We start from the raw sequence: 17,534 nt of genomic DNA, 5'->3' as shown, positions 1-17,534 counted from the left end.
ATAAAGTATCAAATTATCAAATAATTTATTGCGTTATATCCCAGACTTTGTGATACAACCTTAAAGACTAAATACAATATTTACAGGGTAGGTATATTAGCTTAGTTGAAGTCCTACTTAATGCTGATTAACTATTCTACTCCGCCGTCGGAACCGTGTTCAGTGTGAGGCGTCGTAGCCTGCCCAGGACGAGGATTTCGTCTATAGCTTTTTTGGCGTAGAATTTCTGATCCTCGCTAAGCTTACGGTATTCGAGGGACCAAGTCTGCGCATAAACATTGGACTCCTCGACCCCGCTTGCATCGAGTGGTAGCGCGATCTCGGGAATGTCCGGAATACGGACTGAAGCAGAAGCTGCGGTGGTATCTCCACCGCTGACCACCTCCGCCACAAAAGCGGCAACATCGGCGGGAGAGGGTTTTGTTTCCAACTCATCCGACATGGATTGCTGGTCATCCTGTTCTTCATGTTGCTCCTGATCCGGCTCCTCCTTTCTATCGTCGGATTCGCCTTTAGAATTATAGCAGTAGAATGTCTGTTTCTTGAGGTACTGCAGGTGACACCGGTGACGCCTCAAGTTCGTTGTCGATTTGTGGGTGAAGGACATAATGCTCTTGCAGCCGATGCAGAACAGTACGTGCTCCAGAAAGCTGCCATCGTCCTTCTTGATCTTCCGATACACTCGCCATACAGTGCTCCGCGTGCTTTTGTCATTAACAGCCAATTTGTAGACGCCGGTTTCAATTTTCTCGTGAATATCATCGAATTTTAGCGGCATCCTGAATTATTTTGCTATTTTGTTTTGTTCAACTAGTCTTTATCATTCACATCGATTGTTCGATACTTGTTAATCGATTGTTTCTCAGAGGTGGCAACGCCAATTACAGGCACATTTCGCCGGCAATTTTACATATATCATTTTGTTTTTATTATTTTATAAAGTGTTTTCTTATTTTCCTAGCTTGTTTCCATGGCGGCATTGTGCTTGGACTTTCTCGGCTTTCAGGTGGGTTTTAGAATATGTGTGATTGGGTTATTAGTCGGCATACTAAATGGGTTTAAGTTTCCAAACAGGAGGCGCTGAAGAAGATGCGAGATGTGGACGACAAGATTATATATGCACTAAATGCCCTGCCAACGGAGTCGTTCAAGGGCCAGGTAAACAGCGAAAGCACCTGTCGCGATCTGTACGCGAAACTCCAGGAGTCACACTTGGCCAGGGTAAATCCTGATTAAGTACAACACACGGGGATCTTGACAGATAGCTTCTCCTTGCAGCAAGAAAGCATACGCAGTTGCATAACTATATCGGCTAGTAATCTGAAGCAGCTAAGGGAAAAGCGGGAGACCCAGGCGGATGATGTAGATACGGACAGCAAGTTTAGGGCGGAGCAGCGCAAGGTAACTAACCGTAATACATATGCATGGATTAACTCTTACTGGGGCCATTCATCCATTCCAGCTTCGGGTTCTCCAGGCCGAGCTCAATGTCGAGGACATAATTAAGGAGCGATCCTACAAGACCTTTAATGAGCGATGCCGATCCTATTTTCATGCTGGCCAATAGGTGGAACAAATGCAATGACTAGTTTTAGGTGGATTTAATAGCAGAAGCCTCATGGACTGCCCAGCAATATAGCATTTACATGCACTCAGTTGTATTACAAGTTGTTTACAACAAGTACATAAAGATAACAGTCTTAAAAGCGCTTATTTTATTCGTCGTGGGGAAGGTTGTAAGTAGCATAAACCGATCCGACGGGTACGCATTTTAGGTTCGCCAAGGCTTCCAGGACGCGCTGTGTGGCATCCTTCAGGTCGTTGTACTCATGCAGCAGTTCAATTATCTTCTTTTTCTGGGTATCTGAAGTTTCCTTCGGTTTATTGGCCGTTTTGCGGGTCTTTTTCTTTTTTTCCTTCATATTTAAATTGAATGCAATTGGATTGAAATTCCAGCTTTCGGTTGATATCGCTATCGATAGCGCATCAGCTGTGTGCAATGCATTCTGACAGTCCGGCATCCCTGTTCCTCAAAACGTGTAAAGTCTCCCGTCTCTTTGCATGATTAAACCCAGAAAAGGATTCTCCGGAACAGGTAATTTGTATTCTAATTACGGAGCTGTAGAAGCCTCTATCCAGGAGTTGTGGTGGCTCATCTAAGGGCGTAGCCAGAGATCGGGGAATGGCTAATGCTGACCTAATCCCGCACCTATACGCACGCAAAGCAGCCGTGTGTGCACATATGTATGTACATACACGTACATACATTGAAATGTGAAAGTGTTGTGATTGTGCATTTTGCCAGGAAAAGTGAATAGTTCATTAAATGTTAACGCATTATATGTAATTTATTGGCCAGACAACGTAATCTTTATGTTTCCGGATATGTAGAATTACCCAAGAGCAGTCGCTAAGCGAATGCTCGGTGGTGTACAGGGCGTAAACATCCTGGTACGAGTAGATGAGAGCATTAGGGAACACCCAGTCATGATTGTAAACCTTAAATTCGACTATTTCTCATTCCACGACGACCTCTGCCCATATTTTGTAGATTATTCACAGCACTTTCGTTTTGAATTAGAGCACAGTATTGCAGTAAACCAGGGCACATACATTATCGGAAACTTGTCAACTTACGTTACTTTACGAATTAAATTGGTATCTTACATTATTCGGTTTTTAATTAAATATTGTTTGACTATTTGAAGCTTTTGAATTGCCAAGACGACGACATGTCTACCACCCACAAACAGCGTTATAAAAATGCCGCCTTGGACTCCACAGAGATGCGGCGTCGTCGCGAGGAGGTGGGCATCCAGTTGCGGAAGACCAAACGCGAACAGCAGCTTTTTAAGCGACGCAATGTGGTCCTGGAGCCGGCTACATCCTCAACATCAGCCGGAATGGAGAGCATCGTCAGTAACGAACAGCAGGTGAAGTTAGATTAATGATTTGGTCACGAATGCCTACTCTAAACTATCTTCCCTTTCCTTCGCAGGCTGCCGACATGCACATGTCTGACAGCAGCACTGGACCAACGCATTTTTCTGGCGGTCAAAACGAGGCAACCGCTGGAAGCGGGGCACAGCCATCCGTAATCAGCGAGGAGATGATTCAAATGCTATACAGTGGACGTGAAAGCGACCAGCTTGAGGCCACTCAAAAGTTTCGCAAATTGCTGTCCCGCGATCCCAATCCACCCATTGAGGAGGTTATCCAGAAGGGGATAGTGCCGCAGTTTGTCACCTTTTTGCGTAACAGCTCAAATGCCACGCTGCAGTTTGAGGCCGCCTGGACGCTAACGAACATTGCCTCGGGCACCTCCCAGCAGACCAAGATCGTAATCGAGGCCGGGGCAGTGCCCATCTTTATTGAGTTGCTCTCCAGTCCCCATGATGATGTCCAGGAACAGGCTGTGTGGGCCCTGGGAAACATAGCCGGTGACTCACCCATGTGCCGAGATCATCTGCTCGGCTCCGGCATTCTAATGCCTCTCCTGCAGTAAGTTATAATTATATTGATAAGATTGTGCCAAAATAAGTGTGACTTCTTGCAGTGTATTGAGCAACTCAGAGCGCATTACCATGATACGGAATGCGGTATGGACTCTCTCGAATTTGTGCCGCGGCAAAAGTCCTCCCGCAGACTTTGCCAAAATTGTCCATGGTCTGCCAATACTGGCACAGTTACTGGACTATACTGACCCGGATGTACTAAGCGATACTTGCTGGGCCATAAGCTACCTGTCCGATGGACCCAACGATAAAATCCAGGCTGTAATAGATGTGGGTGTTTGCCGTCGGCTAGTTGAGCTCCTATTGTAAGTAGTCCTGCTGCCCCATTACAAATGGATTATAAATATTAATTATTGACTTCCTCGCAGACATCCACAGCAGAACGTGAGCACTGCCGCTCTAAGGGCCGTGGGCAATATTGTGACCGGCGACGATCAGCAGACCCAGGTGATATTAGGGTACAACGCATTGCCCTGCATAAGCCACCTACTGCGTTCCACGGCGGAAACAATTAAGAAGGAGTCGTGCTGGACAATCTCTAATATCGCAGCCGGCAATCGTGAGCAGATTCAGGCCATAATCAATGCCAACATATTCCCGCAGCTGATGGTTATCATGCAGACGGCTGAATTTAAGACTCGCAAAGAAGCCGCATGGGCCATTACCAACGCCACCAGCAGCGGAACCTCCGAACAGATCAACTACCTGGTGCAGGTTGGCTGTGTGCCGCCCATGTGCGATTTTCTCACCGTCGTCGACTCGGACATTGTCCAGGTGGCTCTAAATGCACTAGAAAACATTTTGAAGGCAGGTGAAAAGTTCCAGACGCGACCTAATCCCTACGCTATTACCATCGAGGAATGCGGAGGTAATTAAATTTATTTATAGCATCACCTTTCAACTTCTAAATCGCTACCGTTAAAATAGGTCTGGACAAGATCGAGTATCTGCAGGCGCATGAAAACCGCGACATTTACCATAAATCGTTTTACATAATCGAACAGTACTTCGGCAACGAAGAGGAGGATAGCCGCGTAGCCCCCGTGGCCGGCTCGCAACAGTTTGAATTCGATCCAGACAACATGCCCAGCACAGGATTTAACTTTTAGCACCTTACCAGGCAGGACATCGTGTACACTATTCAAATGCGAATTCCTCTCAAGTCATGAACACACAACATACAACAGGAAGCGAATCCTTGCCGACGGGATTTAAATGAAGGCCAGAGCACGGACATGAAACACAGGCCGCAGGAGAAGGCAGACATTGCCCAAGTGCAGTCACTACTAGCATTTAAGTAAAGTTGGTCATTCGGTCGGCTCGTTTCTTTGTTACACACACTCACCTGCATTTTGTATCTGCGGTTAAATTTATAGTTTTCGAAGTGGTCCAGGACCAGACATGACCTTACTCAAAGTTTTCTCCAGCTGGCGAGATTGCTTTCATCTAGTTTGTATGTACTAATTTAATATGTTATACACAGCCCATTGTATATGTTTTTGCTTTCCTCAGATTGAGTTTGTAAATATTTTTCATAAGGCCCAAACGCGTTGAGATCCTGACATGGTGTTATACATTTTGACGAAACCAACGTTAATTACGATAATGATAACGAATAACTTGAAACGTCTTTATTTGATTTTGTTATGCGAATCGCCGAATGTAAATTTGTTTAAATTATAAAGCATTGTAATTTAATTTAGAGGACACATCAATAAAGAACATCTAGACCACAGATATTAATATCCAATCTTACTACTGCAAATTAAAATACGTTTGTAATGAATCTTTCAGTTCAAGTATACCATCCTTAAGCTTATTATATTCTCATGTGTAAATAATTTTCGGAATCCTTGGAAATATCCTAGTGGATTCAGCATCACCTTTCGGTCATTTACTAAACAGCGAAATACATTCCTTGACTCGACCTATAATACCGGCACCGTCGTCTCCATTGACACACTTATGTGCGCTTGACGAACTGCACCTTGTATGGTTTTGGAGTAAGCGTAATTCCAGGCAGAAGGACCATTGATGGAGATTCTCCCGCCGGAAGGACGACGCTAAAATGCTGCACGATCCGCACTAGAAACGAGAAGATGCAGGCACGGGCGAGGGCATCCCCCAGACAACGGCGTCTGCCCATGCCAAAGGGCATGAAGTACTCGTCCTTGAAGCACTTGCCAGCTGAATCGATAAATCTCTCTGGGCGGAACTCAAGAGGATCTTTCCAGTGCTCCTTATCGAGATGCACGGAACGTAGGCTAATTAGAATGGTGGCATTTTTTGGAATGTCGTAGCCACCCAACTTGGTTGGCCACAATGCTCTCCGTGGACCCGTAATGGGGGTGATGTGGAAGAAGCGCTGCACCTCCATGATGAAGGCATCCATGTAGTCAAAGGATTCCCGACGGCTCAAGTGAGGAAACGCATCCGTGCTGGCAGCAGCCACACTGGCGGCCACGTGGTTAAACAGCTTTCCCTGGACATCCGGGCGCATAGCGAGCACCATTAAGGCCAGGTTGATCGTATTACTAGTGGTCTGGGAGCCTGCAATGAAGAAGTCCAGAATGGTCATCACCAGCTGCGTCTCATTGAAACTGCTGCTCTCGCCGGAAGCACTGCGATCCTCCATCTCCTGGAGGTAGGCATAGATAAGATCGCTTTCAGCAGGCGACGGATCCTTCGCCAGCTGCCTTCGGTGCTCCTCGATGGTGTCCATAAAGAAACCGTACAGCTCCGTGTTCAGTTGCTGGATGAGATTGTAGCCAGTGCGATCGGGAGCCACGTGGCGCAGCCACGGAAACTGAGCCAGCAGACCACCACAGATGTCAAAGAGTTTGGAACGTCGATTCATCAGGTCGAGCAGCCGCCGCAGGGTGCCATCCTCCTGGCTGGCGATCCTCTTTCCAGCAATCAGACACCACAGTACATTGAGTACACTCTGCGCCAGCCAAGTGACCGGCTCGATCGGTTGCTCCTCGGTGCGTTCTAGCTGCCCAAGCAACTCCTCCGCCTCCAGTTCTATGTGATGCTCCATCTGGCTGCGCCCGTAGCCCACGTTGCGCATCTGCTTCATGGCAAAGTGGCGATGCTCATACCAAAGCTGTCCGTCCGTACAGGTGATCCCCTTTCTGGTTCCCATGGTTCGCAGACGCAGAAAAAAGTTATCCGGTCGCCCCTCGAACACCTCTTGCAGCTGCACTTCCTTCACCATCTCGTGGCCAAGGGCAACCACCACGTATTCGCGACCCAGTTTTAGACCCACCAGTTCACTCCGAAAGTCCTTTGCCCAGCGCTCGAACAGGATATGCTGGCCGCCAACAGCTTTAGCTTCCTTGCGGAACTGTCAACATAATATTGAAATAAATTGGTAATCTTATATTTCATGATTTTAAGAACGAATGAGATTTTAAGATCTTGATGTTTATTGAAGGTACTAAATAATTTAGTATGCCATTTAAGTAAGAACGAGACTTCTTAAAGTCATCAACATTATCTAACATTTAAAAATGTTTTATTCATATGGATATAGTTCTAATAATGTTGTTTTTTTTTGTATTCAAGACACTGCGGGACTCAAACCTTACCTGTAAAGTGTTTCCTAACCATGGCACAAATCGAGGTCCTGTTTAAAAGAGAAATTTAAAAATATAGTTTTTAATATATGGTTTGTTAGTAAAAGTATTTCATAAATAGTATTTCATCAACTTATGTACATAGGTATCAAATAAGCAATGCTAATCTAATCGGCTGCAAATGAAATCTGGTAGCAAACTACCGAAACGAAAGTGAAAACTCTATCTTGAAATCAAACCCCTTAGTTATAAACTATCAATACGTTATCAAAATCAATTTCATAACGTTTATATGTGCATTTGAGAAAAGAAAACTCCCCTAAAAATTGCATATTCATTTATCCTCATTTTAAAATGCACAAATGGCGAAATTGCAAATAAGAAAAGTCTGCCTGTATACAGAAATGGCAGCTATTACGCCCATAATCGTAGTCCTAATGCAAATCAAAAACTGCATTGGTAAGTGGAATAAATCAGCCTGACCCTTGTTACTGGGTAATTCAGACCAGTTAGGCCAGGTGTCAGAAATATGTGACGTTTTTATCAATAAGATATATTAGCATTCAAAACGTGTGCCGTCTGGTTCTCCACCGACTTGCCACCGATGCCTCTGATCACCTCACCATTACGAGTTGCTAATGAGCTGACCATTTGGGCGTGGGGCAGGTCGTATGTGTGCCTGTCGAGCCTATCTAGAGTTCAAATATGCACATAATTATTTAATAATAAGATGGTCATTAGGAAAAGAATAATGTGCTCGAGATAATGTCTCAATTACTCTAATATTATATTATTAAGAACTGGTTAGCTTTAAAAACAAACTGTACCCACGATAAATAAAATTGGTTCAGGGGTTCTTCGAATATGAAAAGAAATCTATAGTTTGACCGAGCACCAAAGTATTGACACAGTAGAACTTCTTATCTTCATTTAAATTACCAGGAAAAGCTATAGTTTGCACACAATCGCAATGCAGGACCAGAACACCTCACCTGGGGGAAAGTTCTTGGGACGCCGCACGGAACTGATGAGTGAATAAATCACGAAACCAATTAGAATCGCGCACAGAAATATGAGGGCACTCATTTCAATATATTTTTTTATGACCACCGAAAAACGAAACCGTAGTCCAAGCAAGACTTTTGTCCAATTAAACGGCTACTTGGGGGGAGCCAAAGTGTCAGAGCGTCCGTACGCCACGCCAGCTCTATGCCAACTGATTCCGAACCCGAATCCAACGAGCGAGAGAGCCAGAGGCATAACCATACCCATACCCAGACCCAGACCCAGACAAACCCACGCGCCTGGGCTGCCGCCTTTCCATGTGGGTCTATTGATGATAGTGCAAGCAAAAAAAGTCGAGTGAAACGAAAACGGGCGAAAAAGCCCGTCTCAGTTGATAAATCAAATACACACATGTCGGTACATATGTACACATGATCCACACCATTTACCATAAGTAGTTATGTGCCCGAAGAAATTCGAGCGCCGATCACGTCCAAAACGTGCTTGGCTAAGAACTATTTGTTGTTTATAATTTACGGCGACCGCTCTTTTCGACAATTCCAATCGCCAGAGAGCAATGTAGAAACCTTGATAAGCTAAAACTAGATTGTTCCCACGATAGCAATGGTCTTATCTAAGCGAAATCTCTTTTTTAAGTTGTCCGTTAATTTAATTGATGCGGTACAAAAATGATGGACTTATCAATAAGCAGAGTTTGTACATCGAATATGAAATTTTAACCGCCGGCGCCAGCAACTCGATGCGGATGAAGATCTTTGGAGTGTATACAAATTTTGGATTGTAGTAGAGTAAATAAAAGTATGTTCCCCAATGTTCCCAAAAGGAACGTTCGTGTCCCTTATAAGAAGACGGAATTCTTTGCGATTATATAGTCAATCTCGCTCGTCCAGGGATTTTTAAAGGCCCGCCACTCGCTCTGCAACTGAATATAGCTGTTGTCCTTGCATCGGAAGCGGTAGACCTGCGTGGTAACCTTTTCCGGCACCTGCATCACCATTTTGTGAGATTCCATCAGCGCAGCGATGTCTTCGTTGTGGAAGTACTCGTAGAAGCTGGTACCAAGGATCTCCTGAGGCAGGAAGCCGATCACGAGGGTGGCACTGTAAAACAATATAAGTCGAATCTTCAGGAAAATTAAAGCTCATAATGGGACCTACCGCTGATCGATGAACAGGAATTTTCCTTCGCCGGAGTGGCGCGAGATGAAGAGCACGTGCCGAATGTTCGGGTGATTGTCCAGCGAGGCGGGTACTGTGGAATTGCGGACGTTGGGCGGAATGCGACCTATTGCCACAAGACAGGATAGATTCGTTGTCTGCACGTCGCTGTCGCCGTCTTGATCCTCGTCCTTGATGGGTGTCCAGGACTTAAGGTAGCCCGTACACTGGATAACGCGGTACTTGTGACCCGTTCCTAGTCTGGACTTGCGCTTCGTGGAGCTCCTGGAGCTGGAAGATGTATCGGACTCCTCCTTTATCTGGTTGTTGTTAGCGGTGCGCAGTTTCATGCGGCAGAAGAAGGAGCGCCGTGCTCCGGGACACAAGCGGCACAAGCTCTGTGGAACATCGGTTTTAACGGGTAACATGGCTGCAGTTAATAAAATAAGGGGAAATCTATAGTTAATATAGTGAATTTCACACTTGTGTGGGCCACTTACTCTTTGCATCTATAAGCCTTTCCCTGGGACACTGCTCCAGTGAGGATAGCTGCTCCTTAACCTTGCCAATGTCCTTCGGATGCAAGACGTCGAACCAGCTTTGTCCCAGCAGATCCGCTTGGGTGCTGTTCAGCACACTAGACACCGAATCGGAAACATACAGGATGCGTCCTCGGTCACAACCCACCACGAACAGGAATCCCTCCGAGGCCTGCAGGATAATCATCTTGAGCTCCTGGTCGGACAGGAAGCTCGGCCGGTAATCAGATCCGTTGAATGGATGCAAACTGCCGCTACCACGAATCCCTCGCAGATGCTGCACTGCCATTCGGAGCACCGTCAGCTTGTCCAGCTTCCGCTGCATCGCAAAGCACATAGGAATCATGGATGAGAGCTCGTTGATGTACGTGTTCATCTTGTCTCGACGCCGCTTCTCGATCTCGCTGTGATTTTGCCTGAATGAAATATGATATAATGGTAAAATATAAAATACATACGAATATGCATGCAGATATCTTGATTATAAAGACTTATTAACTTCTGCAAATAATCATTTTTTCTTTTTGAATCAACGTTTTAAAGCAATTCAAAGTTCTCCAAGCCGGATAAATGGATATGGAATACGTTAAGTTTTAAAATATTTTCCGTACTTGCGATTCTCATCCGAAGTTTTTGCCGACTTCTCCTCGTCGTAGTTTTCATCTTCGATCTCCTCCAGATTTTCGCTAAATCAAAACCAACCAAGATTGGATTAAAAAACAACCCTGATATTTAATCAACCAGTGGGTGGTTTTCCCATGTAACGGGCGTCAACTGTTGCTCCCTCTTCCCTTCACACCCACGCACACATCTGGCCAATTTTTGTGTGTGTTCGTGCGGGTTTTCGCGAATGTGCGTTCGTGTGGGTGTTTAACGCACACACTGACAGCTAGTTTTATGTAATGTGTGTAATTTGCAATGCACTTTTCCAGTGAAACTCACCAAAACTCCTGCACTTCCATAGCCAATCAGTAACGTTTGCTCAGTCGCCTTAACCTCTTACCGACGAAGACCTCTATTTCGTTTGTTTACTAACATCAACGTCCAAATAATAACATTTAAAACGGAAGTGTGTGCAGGCCGATAATTTGTTTCAAGCTTTTCCTGCATCTTCAGCTTCGAAGCTCCAGTGTGAACGTGGCTCGAAAATATACCAGCCTCTTTCATAATACCAAAAATAAAACAGGATTTTACCTTAAATATACTTTTTGCGCCAATTAACAACGGTATACTAACATTCAAAATAAATACATTTTGAGAATCAATTTTCATTCTTTTACTTTGGTTTATACAAACTGATATTATGGGTAAACATAAACACAAGTCGAAACAAACACAACCAAACAATTGAATACTATTTATATTTTCTCCTTAGTTCAATCACAGCTTAAATGTGATACATTTTATCCAAGCATATCGTTATGACCTGCATATAGCGATCCCAAAGACATCTAGTTTCCTGGTCCCTGTAAAGCACATAAGCACATACTTCTTAATTAAAAATACTTATTTTATCCATAGAAGATCTCACCTTGATATTTCCAGATCCAAAACGCTTTGAGTTATGGAAGCTAAAAATTTATTCACTTGCTCCCGGTTCCAGCCATTCTGACGCCAAGGGTCAATAAGCTTTTCACAGAGATCGACGAAAAGATCGCGCAGCTCCCGATTGCGATGCAAATTACAGGCGATTGTGATCAGGGCGCGCCAATAAGAACTGCAAATCAAATGGTACAGGTCAATGAAATGGTAAGATAATCGGGAAATTAGTCCTTACCGAAAGTTTCCATCCAGTTCGTGAAAGGCGCGCTCAAGAAGAACTGGCTTTAGGCGCATGCAGACGAGGCTAAATGCAAGGACTAAACTATATAATCGCTCTTTGGTGCTAGAAATAAATCTCACTGCTTAATCTCCTTTTCCTTATCGAGCAGACAGCGCAATTCCCGCAAATCCAAGAGAAATTCCTTGTCCATTTCGGTGTCATAGTACTCCGGTCCAGTGTGCTGCACTTAGGGAATTAGTTTTGGAAGGAACCAGGTGATCTAAGTCATACCTGGTAAGTGTACGTCCAGTAGATCATGATGGCATGAGAGCAAGTTAACAAATCACTGAAGCTCAAGTATTGCAATTTCTTCTTTGTCGTTTCGAAACGGAGGCAGGCCAGGAAAACAATGCAGGCATATTTTCTGTAAAAGTGAAATGATTAGCTGAAGAAATTAAGAACTATAAATTAAAGCTTTTCCTACTTGGCAAGATCGGTGGATATGAAGAAATGTTGCTTAATATTGTTGGTCAACGTGCCTGGCATTTCCTCCACTGCTTTGAAAATGCGTTTTACGTTGTCAAATTGCCGGCTGATAAAGCAATATGAAATACATATATTAAATCCTCAGCCTATGGAATAGCCAAATCTACACACCGGACCGATTTCAGCTTGACGCACGTCTTCTCGGCCACCTCGTCGAGGTCCTTGCGGTAGCGGGACGACAGCTTCTTGCCAAGAATTTCACGAGCCACCACATCATCGATGGAGTAGTACTTTTCGGTGATAAGGTCACGCATATGCGGCTCTAGCTGGAAGCAGGATTGCTCCATCAGCTTGGTGGGTGCGTTTAAGTAGAGTTCAATCAGGGAATAGGTGCGGTAGTGATCCAGGACATCTGATGCAATCAGGTCGCTGGGAGCCCCCATGGAGTGGCCAAAACCCTTCTGTTTTAAATATGACACCGCCTCGCTGGCTGGAATTAGAAATCGAAAGAGTCACTTTATATGAAACCCGTCCAGTCAGGAGAACAAAACTTACAGGAGAAGCCTTCGATCCATAGTTGATAAATTTCTGGATCGACGATTGTGTAATTACTTATAAATACATCCACGTCGGCCTAAAATCATTCAGCTTTATTATTATTTATTATTATTGTGGAACATCAGATAGTTACCATTTTATTTTTAGTGTGACCGTTTTCTGAACAAGCAGTCCAATTGGATTTATCGAAATGTATGTTAGAGATGAAACATTAGGTGGCCCATGCACTACACCCTTTTTCTATTAACTTTTCATTAGCTTTTCTAAAAGAAATATTTATTGTACAAGTTTTATGAGGTATTAATATAATAAAAATAAACAGACAAAAAGTAAATTATTAGTGCTAAAACCATTTTTGGTGTGTTCTTGCTTTTTAAGATCAAACTTAAGATCTACTTTAAGAATTTTGATGCTCAAAAATATGATATTAATATGCAAGACAAGTAGCAGTAAAAGGTGCGATATTCAAAAGTCAGAGGTGGGGCCAGGCTAGCGTGCAAGAAACGCGACTATCGATATCGCCGATAGGAGCCGATAGCTGCAAAGCGCATGACAACTCTAGTTATCATGAGGAAGAAGAGGAGGATATCAACTTTTTTAGTAAATTAGTAAAGTTTAAGCTTAAAAAATGTAAATTGCAATGAACACAAAGCTGTAAATAGGGCAATGCAACTTGAACGCGACCAGCGCGCAATTCGCATGTGAGTCGTGGTGAGCGCGGGAAAAAACGCGGATCGCGGCGGCAGAAGCAACAACAACAACAGACCGTCCGTCGTCTCGTCAGACGTCGAATAATATACATATATCGCAATATTCCAATTGCAAGTGGCAATTCGATGAACAATTCAAGTGCATTAATATCGTTGGCCCGAAGAATAAGTGAAAGTGAACTGGCATAAAATACTATGGAACAGGTTGACTCCTCTACCGAGCTGCACCTGAATAGGAAAGATCTGGCCGCGCTGGCCGAGGATGTTGTGAAAGAAGAGGTGATATTAGAAAGCCCCAGCCATCACCATCATCATCATCACCATCAGGTAGGAAAAAGGAGCAACAAACTGTGCATAAGGCGCCCGTTTGGTTGTGGCTTTCCCATTTGCTTTTCCTTTGGCGGGGTGGTTTTGGTTCCAGACTATGTGTGGTTCAGGTTCTATCTATTGAATCCGAAACCGAATCTGGCTCGAAAACCGCTCCGCTTCGCTCTGCGCAGTTGTGGAAAGTGGGTGGTGGGTGGTTGGGCTAGGTGGCCTGGGGGTGGCGCAACTTGCGCCCTACGAAGCGCTCCGTGCGACCCACTGGGCCACTAGCATTCCCCGCTCGCCTTCTCGCCTCCACCCACTCACACTTTACTCCCCTCCTCCTTCTCCACCTCCACCCACCGCATTTGTGGCGCACAAATGTTGTGTATACCGATTTTCATTTTTCCCATGCTGTGTTGTTTACTTACATTCGAATTTTCTTTCCCGATTCCTGTGCAAATCGCATTGAATTAAATCGCAAACGTCATTAATTGGCCGCTGGACTCTCACCCACATACATGTGACGAACGTGGGAATATGTGCGCTATGGTAATGCAGTTGGACACCAAGGTTCGCATGGTCACATCCTCCTCCAACGACAACAGTGGTAGCGGCGGCGCCAGTGGCGGAACAAGCGGAGCGGGCGGAGGCAACGGCGGTGTGGTTTCGGTGCCCGTATCCCTGCCCATCGGATCGATGATAACCGGCACCACCTTTAATGTGATCACGCCCGACCAGCTGCCCCACTTCAAGCCGATGCTGTGCGTCGACAACAATGGCTACCTGTCCGGCAGCACGGTCAGCATGGGCAACGACCTTAAGACGATCGTCATCCAGCAGCAGACACAACCAGGCGGCGGCGGTGGTGGCGCCAATAATGCGGGCACCAATACGACCGCCACAAATACGATTGGACTGAACCACGATGGATCCGGAAGCAACAATAGCCACGACAGCCTGGCCACCTTGGAGCACGCCGCGGGCGGAGCGAGTGGCGTTGGAGGTGGCGGTGGCGGAACGGGTGGTGGCTCCTCGGGCTGGTCGGAGAACCCGTCCACCCAGCACAATGAGGTCTTCCAAATCCGCTGCAAAACCACCTGCGCCGAGCTATACCGCAGCAAACTGGGCTCCGGCGGCCGTGGACGCTGTGTGAAGTACAAGGACAAGTGGCATACGCCCAGTGAATTTGAGCATGTGTGTGGCCGAGGTTCCAGCAAGGACTGGAAGCGCTCCATCAAGTATGGCGGCAAATCGCTGCAGTCCCTCATCGACGAGGGTACGCTCACGCCGCACGCGACCAACTGCAGCTGCACCGTCTGTTGCGACGACGAAGCAGGTGAGTCAGGTGAGACGAACAACAATTTTTACACACTGCCACTGCTGCGTGGCGGACCGAGTTGACCTGGTCATTGGTCCGTCATGCCGTCCCAAGTGCAGGACTCGCGCACAACCCGAAATCATAACACTACAACTTAGAAAACCCACCTGTCTTCTGTTTATAAACATTTTTTCTTGGCCAATATAGGAATTCAACAATTCTTAACGATTTAATATCTTACTGAAACTGAATTATTCTAACGTATAAAAGTCTGGAATATTATTACATATTGTAACTCAAAAGAAAATAATGTGCAAGACCGAAGATATCTCAAAAAAAAAAAACATTTGGTTTAAGCTAGGTAGCTTTATCAAACATTCCATCATAAATATAGATTAATAAGAAAGGACGTAGTAACTAGCAATCGACCAAATAGTTGACAATTTTGCGATTGCTGATATGCAAACATATTGAGAGTACATCTCGCCCGTTAATTAAAAGCAATTTAAAATTGATTGCTCTTGACAACAAGTAATAATGTTACTTTTAAAACTATTCGGACAGGACATTCGTTTCAAATGTCATTCTGATTTATTAATAACAACTGATTATTCTAATCACTTTAATGGGTTAGTTTGTCAAGAAAACTAGTAGCAAAAAGTCCTTTCCAGTTAATATCCATTTGAGGGCCTCGTTATGTTTTCTCCAGTTGTGCCGAGCCCAATGTGCACCCCAACCAAAAACATTTGTTTAACCCCCCTACACGCTCATCTTGTTTAGCTTCCGGACCTATCCGTCTCTTCACACCGTACAAGCGGCGGAAGCGGAATCAAACCGATCTCGATATGGAGTCTGGACCCAAACGCAAGCGTAACACCCATCATAGTAACAACAACAACAGTAATACCAATAACAACAACACGAGCGGGAGCGGCGCCAACAACTGTGTGGATGTAACTGCAGCTGTGGCTGCTGCTACAGCCAGCGTGGTGGACGAGAACAACATGTTCCTATCGGAAGAGAACATCACGTCCAAGGATGAGCCGTGGGCAGCGCTTAACGACAGCCTGGACACCTCCACCGAGCTGGTCGACCAGTCGCAAATGGGCAACACCTATGAACGGGAAACGTTTGTGGTAAACATCAACGATGGATCCTCCATCGCCGTCCTGGACACCAGTCAGTCGATGAAGAACATCGAACACGTGTACTGCACCATGGTCAAGGCGACCAATGACTTCAAACGCCTGCTTAACGACATGAAGCAGTCCTACGAGCGTCGCCTCGAGGTTCTGCAAAAGGAGCGCGATGCGGCGGTCAGCGCGATGCGTGTCCAGGTGCACGCGGACATCGACGATCCGAATATTTCAGGATCCCTGCACGGCAACGAGATCATTTCGGCTAAGAAGGTATGTTTTGGGCTTTGGTACTAAGGCTTTGGTTCTTATATTTGCGATTTCCAATAGTGCGCCAACTGTAACCGCGAAGCATTGGCCGAGTGCTCACTGTGTCGAAAGACGCCGTACTGCTCGGAGTTCTGCCAGCGAAAGGATTGGAATGCTCACCAGGTGGAGTGCACAAGGAATCCACAAACGACAACGCAGCAGGTCATGCTGTTGATCGACGATCAGTCCTAAGCAACGTAACGAATTGTACATACAAATTTTACTACTAATTAATACGATTATAGGAAGTTCCCCTAAAGTCCTTGCAGATCGAACCAGGTCATCCACCTGTAGTCCTGTAATCCACTCCCACTCCTTTCCCCCTCGACGCCCAATCCACATTAGCAATCCTGCAACCTCTTAGACGTATGTCCTACATTAATGTAATTCTTAACGTACATATAACTATATAAATATATATACATTTTACTATTGAACGTAGGGCAAGCCAGCAAAGAAAAAAAAAAACAAAAAACAAGCGAAACGAAAATAAAATTAATTAAAAAAAGAGTAAAATGTAGCAAGCGAAAATCAAAGCAAGTGCAAAGGCGTAGAGAATTAAGCTACAATATGGAAGTAAAAAGTAAAGAAAAACTAAACCGATTACTTGTAATTCAATTTAAATTAAATTAATTTAATAATAGTTGCAAAGCGCATAGCATAACTAACGAGAGACCCCCAAACATCCAACCACCCCACTCCCCGCGCCCCATTCAAAACACACAATCGACAGTGAAAAACAACTAGATAAAACCTAAGCAAAGATAAAAAATTTCTGAAATTACCATACATATTCGTCGATGTATACACTTTTCATTAGACTCTAAGCGCATAGTTAAACTTTTAACATTATACCATTATAATTTTATGGATACTACTGCCCGTTACAAGCATCCAATAAAGATTTCAAACAAACAAGCTAAATAAATCAACAGTACGAAGTAAACGCAATCCGAATTCCAATTATAAACTTACAAACATACATATATGCCCGCACAGTAATCGAACCGAAATGTAAACATATAGCTGAAAATTGAAAATGGACAACTTACAGTTTGTTAGCTGTGTGTAAATGTGTCTCGTAGGGTTTTCCCCGTTCTCCCGTTTGTAAAGTTTTTGCCTACGCCCCCA

At 44.8% G+C, this 17,534-nt stretch overlaps 8 protein-coding genes across 13 annotated transcripts; 3 read left to right on the top strand and 5 right to left on the bottom strand.

Moving 5' to 3' along the window:
* Positions 1-8: 8 nt before the first annotated feature.
* LOC6534895 lies at positions 9-817 on the bottom strand. The gene has a single exon (XM_002095531.4). It carries the CDS (start codon positions 776-778, stop codon positions 137-139), a length of 642 nt encoding a protein of 213 aa, XP_002095567.1. The 5' UTR covers positions 779-817; the 3' UTR covers positions 9-136.
* Positions 818-868: 51 nt separating this feature from the next.
* LOC6534894 (protein MIX23) lies at positions 869-1,706 on the top strand. The gene is made up of 4 exons (XM_002095530.3): positions 869-1,006; positions 1,075-1,221; positions 1,279-1,401; positions 1,463-1,706. The coding sequence occupies exons 1-4, from the start codon at positions 971-973 to the stop codon at positions 1,565-1,567; spliced, it is 411 nt and encodes a 136-aa protein (XP_002095566.1). The 5' UTR covers positions 869-970; the 3' UTR covers positions 1,568-1,706.
* LOC6534893 lies at positions 1,587-2,021 on the bottom strand. The gene has a single exon (XM_002095529.4). The coding sequence runs from the start codon at positions 2,019-2,021 to the stop codon at positions 1,716-1,718; it is 306 nt and encodes a 101-aa protein (XP_002095565.1). The 3' UTR covers positions 1,587-1,715.
* Positions 1,983-5,265, top strand: LOC6534892 (importin subunit alpha-7). Of its 3 annotated transcripts, XR_001454137.3 has the most exons (7): positions 2,320-2,451; positions 2,709-2,933; positions 2,999-3,501; positions 3,557-3,820; positions 3,884-4,383; positions 4,443-4,968; positions 5,028-5,265. XR_001454137.3 is itself a non-coding variant. In XM_015195422.3 (6 exons), the coding sequence occupies exons 2-6, from the start codon at positions 2,733-2,735 to the stop codon at positions 4,622-4,624; spliced, it is 1,650 nt and encodes a 549-aa protein (XP_015050908.1). In that variant the 5' UTR covers positions 1,983-2,095; positions 2,709-2,732; the 3' UTR covers positions 4,625-5,265. The 3 variants fall into 3 exon arrangements, 2 of the variants coding, with proteins under 2 accessions (XP_015050908.1, XP_002095564.2); XM_015195422.3 differs by lacking the exon at positions 2,320-2,451 and adding an exon at positions 1,983-2,095 and having other exon boundaries at positions 4,443-5,265; XM_002095528.4 differs by having other exon boundaries at positions 4,443-5,265.
* Positions 5,113-8,318, bottom strand: LOC6539710 (probable cytochrome P450 305a1). Its single transcript, XM_002086559.3, has 3 exons — positions 8,086-8,318; positions 7,106-7,143; positions 5,113-6,861 (listed from the first exon to the last, which is right to left on the bottom strand). The coding sequence occupies exons 1-3, from the start codon at positions 8,177-8,179 to the stop codon at positions 5,479-5,481; spliced, it is 1,515 nt and encodes a 504-aa protein (XP_002086595.1). The 5' UTR covers positions 8,180-8,318; the 3' UTR covers positions 5,113-5,478.
* A 428-nt stretch (positions 8,319-8,746) lies between these two features.
* Positions 8,747-10,945, bottom strand: LOC6534890 (protein cycle). 2 transcript variants are annotated; one of them, XM_002095526.4, is made up of 5 exons: positions 10,758-10,944; positions 10,427-10,501; positions 9,777-10,231; positions 9,277-9,706; positions 8,747-9,219 (listed from the first exon to the last, which is right to left on the bottom strand). In XM_002095526.4, exons 1-5 carry the CDS (start codon positions 10,775-10,777, stop codon positions 8,958-8,960), a joined length of 1,242 nt encoding a protein of 413 aa, XP_002095562.1. In that variant the 5' UTR covers positions 10,778-10,944; the 3' UTR covers positions 8,747-8,957. The 2 variants fall into 2 exon arrangements, with proteins under 2 accessions (XP_002095562.1, XP_015050907.1); XM_015195421.3 differs by lacking the exon at positions 10,427-10,501 and having other exon boundaries at positions 10,758-10,945.
* A 122-nt stretch (positions 10,946-11,067) lies between these two features.
* Positions 11,068-12,869, bottom strand: LOC6534889 (acidic fibroblast growth factor intracellular-binding protein). Its single transcript, XM_002095525.4, has 9 exons — positions 12,755-12,869; positions 12,619-12,697; positions 12,235-12,553; positions 12,062-12,169; positions 11,869-12,001; positions 11,718-11,818; positions 11,593-11,661; positions 11,347-11,532; positions 11,068-11,281 (listed from the first exon to the last, which is right to left on the bottom strand). Exons 1-9 carry the CDS (start codon positions 12,755-12,757, stop codon positions 11,203-11,205), a joined length of 1,077 nt encoding a protein of 358 aa, XP_002095561.2. The 5' UTR covers positions 12,758-12,869; the 3' UTR covers positions 11,068-11,202.
* Positions 12,870-13,182: 313 nt separating this feature from the next.
* On the top strand, positions 13,183-17,349 carry LOC6534888 (deformed epidermal autoregulatory factor 1). 3 transcript variants are annotated; one of them, XM_039374805.1, is made up of 4 exons: positions 13,183-13,610; positions 14,199-14,985; positions 15,739-16,367; positions 16,425-17,349. In XM_039374805.1, exons 1-4 carry the CDS (start codon positions 13,527-13,529, stop codon positions 16,593-16,595), a joined length of 1,671 nt encoding a protein of 556 aa, XP_039230739.1. In that variant the 5' UTR covers positions 13,183-13,526; the 3' UTR covers positions 16,596-17,349. The 3 variants fall into 3 exon arrangements, with proteins under 3 accessions (XP_039230739.1, XP_002095560.1, XP_015050905.1); XM_002095524.3 differs by having other exon boundaries at positions 13,183-13,658; positions 14,199-14,976; XM_015195419.3 differs by having other exon boundaries at positions 13,184-13,658.
* The last annotated feature ends 185 nt before the right edge of the window (positions 17,350-17,534 follow it).

This window comes from Drosophila yakuba, chromosome 3L, assembly GCF_016746365.2.
Source record: "Drosophila yakuba strain Tai18E2 chromosome 3L, Prin_Dyak_Tai18E2_2.1, whole genome shotgun sequence".
Taxonomy (NCBI): Eukaryota; Metazoa; Arthropoda; class Insecta; order Diptera; family Drosophilidae; genus Drosophila; species Drosophila yakuba.
The sequence above is the reverse complement of the archived record's forward strand: the minus strand, read 5'-3'. Positions and strand labels throughout refer to the sequence as shown.